Source organism: Cyprinus carpio, chromosome B24 (assembly GCF_018340385.1).
Source record: "Cyprinus carpio isolate SPL01 chromosome B24, ASM1834038v1, whole genome shotgun sequence".
NCBI classification, from domain to species: Eukaryota; Metazoa; Chordata; class Actinopteri; order Cypriniformes; family Cyprinidae; genus Cyprinus; species Cyprinus carpio.
The window spans coordinates 14,922,580-14,932,287 of NC_056620.1; the positions used below are offsets into that span (position 1 = coordinate 14,922,580).

Sequence of the window (9,708 nt, forward strand, 5' to 3'; positions counted from 1 at the left end):
CGAGAATAAAAGGTACGCCTTCTTTCTTTGCGTGAACATCTGGGCGGCGTTATGCAAATCTTCCCACAAACTGACGTAGATATGTGGGGGCATGTTAGAACGAGCCATTTCAGGGGGGCATGGACGAGTGTTAACTCTTACAGACTTCTTTATTCACCAAGATCTTGTAACACTCCAAAGAAAAAACAGATCTCCACAATTCAAAAACATAAAGAAAAAATACAAAAAGAAACTAAAATTTAAAATCGCATCATATGACCCCTTTAATAAATCTGGTTATATATTGCAACCATTCAATCAGTGCACTTGGAGCTCATATTACCAAGTTCGAAGCATTCTTTTACAATGCAAGAGGCAAATAAGCAGCTTTTAATGCTCTGCATCTATTCAATTGCCAATTATGTACATTAGAACAATGGTTACTGCAGTCAAGGGACAACAGCATAATATGCCTCTGGGACAGCAGAGATGCAGTCTTCAATCTAATTCTGCTGATTCTTGAAAACAGAGGAATAGAAATGGAGTTCATATGCTACCCCGGCATCAATATTGTGTGGTCTAAGCTAATGAACTCGTCTGAAAACTGAGTGGCGTTTAATGTTCTCTGAATTTTAGGGTCCATTTCCAGTGATAACAGCTTTTATTGACTTTAGACTAAATATTAGCCAAATGCATGTTATTTGTTGCATGACACATTATGACCAACCTACGTTTAATAACCTAAATGATCAATCTTACTTCTGTCAGGATGAATGGCTTTAAACTAGGTTAGGTTCAATGGCACCAATGACCATACAGGGAAGTGAATAATTTACAATACATACTGATGAATTATTAAAATATCTATTAGTGGCGCACATACTAAATAGCAAATAGTGCATATTGTGGAAGGTAATGCAAATGTTCACCTAGAGAGCTACAGATCATGTTGTCCTTATTATAACAGAAATGATTAGTAATCTTAATGTGTCTCTTCTGGGAAAAGCCTAGCTGTCCTTATTTGCTACACATACATATAACATACATGCAGTGATGAATTGTTGAATACAAACTCTTTAACATTCTTTCAGCAATAAACACAATATCCATAAAGGGTGAAGAATCCACAAGAGGTTTCAAATTATTATCTTCATGAAACCTAAACCTTGAGAACTTTAAAAGGCCATATGAGAGTGTGAATATTGCCCTATACACAATGGTCAACAATCTTGTGTACAAAAAACTGCTTTTGAAAAGCTGATCAACAGTCAATACAGTGTCTACACTTTTTAAGATGAACAGATTCTATATAGTCTCTATGTGTGCCAGACTATTGTAGTTCAAGTTTCTCTCTTGTAAACCCCAGTATTATTATTTATTTATTTATTTATTTTAACAAGGACATTACACAAAAGAGAAATTGAAAAAACATTTAAGGCATAGTTCACCCAAAACTGAAAGTCTGTCATCATTTACTCACCGTCACATTGTTCCATACCGGTCTTTCTTTCTTCTGTGAAACAAAAAGAAATACTGAGAAGAAACATTTAAAATAAAACCGTAATTGTGAAGGGTGAATCCCGTCAGTGCCTAACATGGGTTTTACAAAAATAATGCCGGTTGGGAATAACATAACGACACATTTTGGGATGAACAGTTCCTTTAACTGTCTGAATTGTAAGTACAAAATTCTATAACCTGCCTGATAATATAACTTATTTTAAAAAGCTGCTGTATAAGAGAATATGCCACTGTTGCTTTCCATCACTGCGAGAAAAAAATAATCACTCATTATAACTAATATATATAAATATAAACGTGTGTGTGTGTTAATATATATTTGTGTGTACACACAAAACAGACGTCCTCTCTTAGCTGATGATATATTACGTGAACTATGCAGGTGCGGAGAGCATTTAACAGAACAGGTGCACATTGACACGACGTTTTCCAAGGAAAACTTAATGTAAAACTGAAGCAAATGTATTGCATTTTATTAAACCGTGTAACTATGGCGTCCGAATGCTCATTTATATGAGCGTGGGCGTTTCTCTTCTTTTCTCCCCTTATCCCTCTGTTACAAACAATCTCCGTGCTTGAATGCATGCTGCTCATTAGAGCCCGCCCCTGCTTGATAGCGATTGGTTAAAACATGCTGTAGAACAGCGATATCGATTTTGATTGGGAGGTTTATTGTCAGACGCCAACGCATGAAGACTTGCGTGAAGAAACGCCTTTCCCCACATGCGCGCGCGATGAGATTCATGTTTGCCTCGCTCAATCAGATATTACGATTGGATGCATGTGATCGGGCTGCAGAGAAAATGCAATTTGCAATTGGCTCATCTGCTTCAAGGAGGGGTTAACCGAGATAACCCGGAAAAAGAGGAAGAATAGCTTCTCAGTTCCGACCGAGTCCGATCGTGGACTGTCAGACTTATCATGGGTAATTATACTAAATTTATTTGCTCTTGTCAAATCTCAGTTAACCAGACATTGTGAGAAAACATTCTATATCAAGTTGCATTTAGTTTTGTGCAGGACAGAGCATCGTTTCCTCACCAGTCAATCTAACATTAGATTTGTGCGTGTTATCAGTGCATAATAATACACGAATTCAATGTACAGTACGTGGTCGACAAGAAACTAATATATTCATGTTTTTGTTGTATAATTGTATTGTTTATATTAATAATAGCATTCTTGTTATTAACCAGGTTGCATTAGATCTCATCACGTTTATGTTTTAATAATACAATAATAATACAGTAACAACAATATTAAGTATATTTCTTTTTTAATCTATTTATTACCAACTGTGATTATGATATTATATTTGTCAACCTAATGATATATTATTAGGATATAATAATGGTCACGTTTTCAGATCATTATTCATCAGATACCCAAACCACAAGCTCACAGATCATTTGGTGTTTCCAGTAATTCCCAGTTCATTTATATTTGGACTTGAGCAGATGTGTTGATTTCAGAGTGGGGTAGTTGTTTACTCTATAATTAGTTTGGTCTTTTATTTTATTTTATTTTTTTACCACTTTGACCCATTCAGGCCTATGTGCACACCTGTTAGACCATCATAAAATAACAAACATTAGCTTGTCAGCAACATGATCAGCCAGTCAAAGCATGGAGGCATGACTTTTTATTTTTTTTATTTTTTATTTTTTTTATTATCAAGGTGACTGATTAAACCAATTACTTGGCATTATCTACCACTGTCATGGAAAATAATAATAATAGTAATTAATAATAAATAATTATTACAAAATAAATACAATTCTCACACTATTTGAGTGAGATATACTTTTAGAGGAATTATAGCAGCAGCAGTATATAATAGTAACTTTAACTAGAGTATATAACTATATAACTGCAAATTATAGCGGTAACAGTTTATTTTACAGTCCTGTTTCTCATGTACTGTACATACTATGTACCACTTATAATATTAATTCAGTAACTAGGTAATAACTAGCTACTAACCCTGAACCTAATCTTAACCCATGTAGTTACCCTATACTATAGTTACCCAGTACTTTCTTAGGTAGGCCTAAGTACACTGTAAATACACACAAGTGCACGTACTGTAAAATAAAATGCAACCATTATAGCAACATAACAACAACAACAACAACAACAAAAAATTGTAGAAAAATGGATAATGTCCTAGCAGAAATTTACTGGTTCAATTTTCATTAAGTTTAAAGGCATTTCCTTCAACCCTTAAACACATCACTATGCAAAACACCTGTGAAAAATCAATATGGAAAATTAATTCGTATAAACACAGTGCATGTGTTTTTACTGACTTTAAAGTGTAAATTTTTTTAATACGTTGTAGACTAATCAGAAATGCTGTCATCATACAGAATTAGGACAGCTGATTGATATGGGTTTGATTGAGCTCTAACTTAACATAATGAATGTAGTTAATGTCAGACTGCAATATGATCTCATCCCAGGTCAAAAGGTTGCCTATAGATTTGTGCCAGTGTTGCATTTAAATGGATTTAAATTTAAAAAGCAGACTATATTGTTGGGTCGTTTTGCAGATGTGTTTGAAACTGAGCTTGAGTCTTTCTTCCATTTGTGGGTAAAATGTTTACCAAGCTGCTGCTTCCATATAAACAGGGAGGCTTTTATTATTAACATTACATGGCCTTGCTAAGCCAAATCTCGATGAGGGTGAGAAGAAAAACAATTCTCGTACATAAACATGATTTTAAGGGCAGTGGTTTGTGATGTGGTGTCATGGAATAAGAATGGTGTTTTTGCTGTAGCTGTTTCTAATCTGCTTTTTTTTTTAAATAGAAGAAAATGGTTATCATAAAAAGATGAAATGCTGATTTATGCAAATACATCATCTCATAAAGGTGATGAAAAATTACAAGACAAATGTATTGAAGCGGAGATCCTTTATGTGGACACAGCAAAGCCTGACTGCCCTCTGTACACCATAATATGCATCTTCACAATTTTCTCATTTATTAACTGTTCTCTTCAGTCATTCCTGCTGCCTCAGCCTTTAAATGTTTCATGAGTTTTTAAGCAGTTTTTTTTCTGCCTAAATCTGTACTTAAGGCTTTAAATCTTCCACCTTCATACTCACAAAATCAATTAATTCTTTTGAATAATTTACATTTTTTGCAAACAAGATTTAGCAAAGCATATCTTTGTGTCAGACCTAGCTGCTATTTCTTAGACGTTAAGTTTTGTTAGACCAGGGCTCTTGCGATTCATTGGTAATTAGTGAAATGGGGCAGTCTGATGAGACATTAGGACCAGACCTCGAACCCCAAGTGCTTTTGCAGACATTCATATTTTATGATACAGACGTAGAACAATTAGAACGGTCACAGGACGGGTATTTTAGCAGTCCTTATCCCATTTCAGGATGACATCACCTTTAAAATTCAGAAACTGACAGACCCATCAGTGTTCATAATAATATTCAGATACTTCTGGGACAGAGTTAAAAGTTGAACGCAAAACAAGCAGACTTGCTAATTCTTCTGCCAGCTGAAAAGGGTGCCAAAGCTCTGTAACCTTAATCACTCAAATGATTAAAGCAAGGAAAGGTTTAAGACAGGATTTTTTGACTGAGTGACACCTCGTCTGCCACTGGAAATACAAAGTGACACGTTTAAGCAAAGGATAATAAAACCCCTCTGGCATGTGATTTCATTTTTTTATAAAAGGCACTGAAATATTTGGCAAATACATATATTTTATTTTATACTGTATAATTTTAATTATCAAATATAATGTAATATGCTTTTTAAATGTTTGGGGTCAGTACGATTTTTTTTTTTTTTTTTTTAAGAAATTATTAGTTTCATCAAGAATGTATTAAATTGATCATAATTTACAGAAAATACATTTATAATTTCAAATGTTGTTCTTTAGCTTTTTATTCATCAAAGAATACTGAAAGCAATGTATTATGGTATTATGGATATTTTTTGAGAACCAAATCAGCAATTTAGAATGATTTCTGAAGGATTATGTGACACTGAAGACTGCAGTAATGATGCTGAAAATTCAGTGTTGTCATCACAGAGGATTTTTTAAAAATATATTAAAATAGAAATAGATATTGCAACTTGTATTAATATTTCACAGTATTACTATTTACTATATTTTGGCTTTACAGAACATTTTTAAAATACTTACTGACCCTAAACTTATAATGTAACATAATATACATATATAAATATAATAATATAACATAATATATAAATATAATATAGCAAAAAAAAGCAATGTAAAAATATGTTGTTTAAATAAACAGAAGTAAGGTCTTCTCCGACTTGCCCCGAAGATGCAAAAGCTGACAGAATGTCAAAAGCAAGGTCACGTAACCACAGGCTTTCTAAAAATCTCCAGATTCCAAATTGTCCAGTTGCTGCAGGAATATCATGGCCTGCTGCCTTGTAATGCTAAGCCCAAGGTGACTCTGTGACCCAGCTTATCAGTTGTAGAACTGCAGGCCTGAGCCTCCAGTGGGCTGCCTCAGGAGAACATGTTTTATAGCCCGTGCCGGTGTCAGGCATTTGTCATTTAAGACTGCTTGTCAGGACCTTGACTTGGCTGATATAACCTTATATGCATGTTCCCCATCCATTTTGCAGCCTGAAGATGGGCTCCATTTCCTAGAAAATTCAACTGTAAATTGCAGTAGGGTTATAAATAAGAGAGCAGTCATATTGCTGAAATATATAGCTAATGAGAAAATCAGTTTACAAATATACTTATTGTTTCCAGTTGTTTATTCAGACTACTATTGTTTTAGCTAGGCCACATTTCCATTGGCTATTTTTCACTGATTTGTTTTTTTCGAGTGCACTGTAGTGGCACTGTAAACGTGTATGAATCACTGCGCTCCATGTAGGCCAGGTCTTCTGATTACAATAGAGGTAAACACAGCCATTGATTACGAATTTGGCCGATTACATAAGATGCATGGATTTTCAGCTTTCCGGTTAAAGCCCTGTACTTTCAAATGCTTAATTTTTATAGGCAGTGCACATTGACAAAAGTGTCTAGTTATTATATATTTGGCAAGTACTTTGAGTCTGAGAGAACATGTCAATAGTAATCCTGATATTGATAGCAGTCCTATAAGAGATGTTACTTGCCCGGGCTAACATCTATGTGATCCTCTATATCATAATTACATTACTATTGACAGGCCCTTGACAATAGTCACATTACTATTGATAGGTTGCTGTCAATATTATGTTCTCAAATAAAACATATTCATTCATAACTTGTAAACTGCTCAATAAAAGCCTATGACGAGAACATGGAAAAGCTGTATCCCCAGAGTGGCCTGGCGCAATGATTTGTCTCACCTGGCCAAGTGCTACCATGCAGCGAAGGATTTTTTCCATAGCTGAGAAACTATTGAACTGGTCTGTAAACCTTGACACACACAAAACATAATCTGCAGCCTAAAAGGGGAAGTTTTGACTGATTATACAATGAGAGTAACTTCAGTTTCCAACATGTGTTTAAAGCAGATAGTTTTTCAAATGATTCATGAACATCTTGCATCCTTTTTTATTGTCCATTTAAGTTTCATTCTTAAATGGGTGAAGGTTTTAAGCACAGATGAACCTGAAGTATTGAAAAAAAAAAAAAAAACCTTTCCTTAAAGATTTGAAGATGCTTCCTGCAATTTTCATAAGCCAATTTATTTCATATATTGTCCAAATCCAGTCCTATGCTAAGAGGTGGTCACCACAGCTCCTGGCTCTCATTTTTTATCCATCACGTTTAAAGAGATAAACTCAGCCCAATACAAATGCATTCCATGAAAAATTGCCAAACGTCACAGTTCTTAGATCCCTTATAAAAAGCCGTCAAAGTAAAGTAGTTCCACATAGTGGATGTTTACTGCCTTTCCAAGCCTATGCTGTTGGGATAATCTCCTGTGATGTGATTTGTCCTCAGACTGAATCTTGAGAGGGAACAGCATAAGACCTCCTGTGCCTCTGCCCTGCACAGCTAAAAGGGAATTTAGGACGGGTTTTACATGTGAAAAGTGATTTCAGCTCAAATGCAAAAATGCATAACCATTTGCTTCTTCTGCTTGTAGCTGGAGCTGGAGGTGACAAGCCTTTTGCCAAGGCCGGCCCAAGCCCTTTATCTCGGGTTTTGAGAATCAGTCAGCTGGATGCTTTTGAACTGGATGGTGCACTGGAACAGCTTGTTTGGTCACAGTTCACCCAATGTTTCCAGCATTTCAAGCCTGGGCTCTTAACCCCTGTGGAACCAGAACTCAAGGCCCTTCTCCAGCTCCTTCTGTGGAGGTTCACCGTCTACTCTAACAGTGCCACCGTGGGCCAATCACTGCTCAATATCCGGTACAAGAATGCTCTTATCCCGGGACAGAAGTACCGGCCCATGAGCCGGCCTCAGAAGTTCTGGTTCGCTCTGCTGACTGTCGGCGAAAAGTGGCTAAGAGAACGCTCCCATAGCTTGTTCCTCAACCACCCTGCAGAATCCAACGCACGCAAGGCCCGCAAGGTACTCAGCATCTTGACGGGCCTTGCCAAAGTGGCCAGCCTGGTCAACTTCCTACTGTTCCTCCAAAGAGGAACCTATCCAACACTTACCGAAAGGTTGCTGGGAGTGCAGCCTGTTTTCAGGGGACCCCAGGGTCCACGAGACATCAACTTCCAGTTCTTGAACCGGGAGCTGTTGTGGCATGGCTTTGCTGAGTTCCTCATCTTCCTGCTGCCTCTCATAAATGTGTGGAAGCTGAAGGCCAGTGTCGCCGCTCTGTTCTCCCCTCTGAAGGAACTGAGAGGAATGGAGGGTTCAGAGGAGACCCACTGCACTGAGTGCGCCATCTGCGGGGAGTGGCCCACAATGCCCCATTCAGCCGGCTGCAAACACGTGTTCTGTTACTACTGCCTCAAGAGCCACATGATCGCTGACATCTGCTTTACCTGCCCCAAATGTGGTGTCCAGATTGGAACGATAGAGCCAGTCAGGCTTCATGTAGGAACAGAGTTGCATCAGAGTTGAGACTTTGCCTCAACCAGCCTTCTGATTGACTTGGGATAAGGGTTGGGCGATGTCTTCAAATTTGGCATCGGACGATGTCTACAGTGAAACATCACGATGGACAATGACATTGGCGAGGGTATTGGGGGAGGTGTGCCCGAAGCGTGAAACCTTATAAAGGAAAACAACTAACGATTCCTAACACTGTGTCTACACCAGATGCGAGCGGCACGGCGCGACAAAATGCTATAGAACCACTGATCTATAATAGAGATTCATTATATATAGATCAGTCAATAGAACTCATTATAATCAGTGATGCTGCTACACTGGATGTGGCGTGGCATGACACCACCGCGTTTTTTTATGACGTGCTGACACAAATTCACTGACAAACATATAATCTTGTAAAATCTCATCCAATTAATACACTGTGTAAGGAGAGATGACTAAGGATGATGGCGAATGATTTGCAGATCCTCAGTACCACTGACAAACATATAATCTTGTAAAATGTGTGGTAAGTACTGCTGCTGCATAGTATAAACAGAGTACGTGTGATCATGAATCTCTATAGTGATAGTGAAACTAAAAAGTGATTGTGCATTCAAAAAAGTCATCGTGATGTCTATCAGCCATCGACAATGGATGATGACATCGTCTATCGGCCCAACCCTACTTGGGATACACATACAGCAGGAGAACTTGAGACCAAGTTGAATGTTTCAGTATTTCACAGAGATTGGTTGATGAAAGCATATGCCTTCTTCTGAAACGAGAGCATTTGTTGCCATGAAATATGCAGAATTTTGTACAAAGAGACAAAGTTAATGATGTAAAATTCTAAAACAACATCATTTGTGTCACTAATTTATTCAGCCTCATTAAAGTTTGATAGAAACTGTGTATCAGAGGTCCACTTTTCTGCATTCTTGGATTGAGCGCTGAGCAAATGAATAAACATCAAAACAAGCCTTTGCTCAACTGCCTGCACGATCCAATTCCCCTCATCCCCTATGAAGGGAGAAATTTGCACAAGATCAAGGAGAGGCCATGATAGCACCAGGGGGTAGTTGGGTTGGATGCAGATTGACAGACATCCCATCATAATCTCCATGGCCCTTCTTAATACGCCAGTAAACTGTAACAAACCAGAGCAGGACCGATGCAAGTTTCGGGCATATTATGCTCTAA

The 9,708-nt window shown here is 37.4% G+C and overlaps 1 protein-coding gene across 1 annotated transcript; it reads left to right on the top strand.

Moving 5' to 3' along the window:
* Positions 1–2,205: 2,205 nt before the first annotated feature.
* pex2 (peroxisomal biogenesis factor 2) lies at positions 2,206–8,894 on the top strand. The gene is made up of 2 exons (XM_019067561.2): positions 2,206–2,425; positions 7,601–8,894. Exons 1-2 carry the CDS (start codon positions 2,422–2,424, stop codon positions 8,533–8,535), a joined length of 939 nt encoding a protein of 312 aa, XP_018923106.1. The 5' UTR covers positions 2,206–2,421; the 3' UTR covers positions 8,536–8,894.
* The last annotated feature ends 814 nt before the right edge of the window (positions 8,895–9,708 follow it).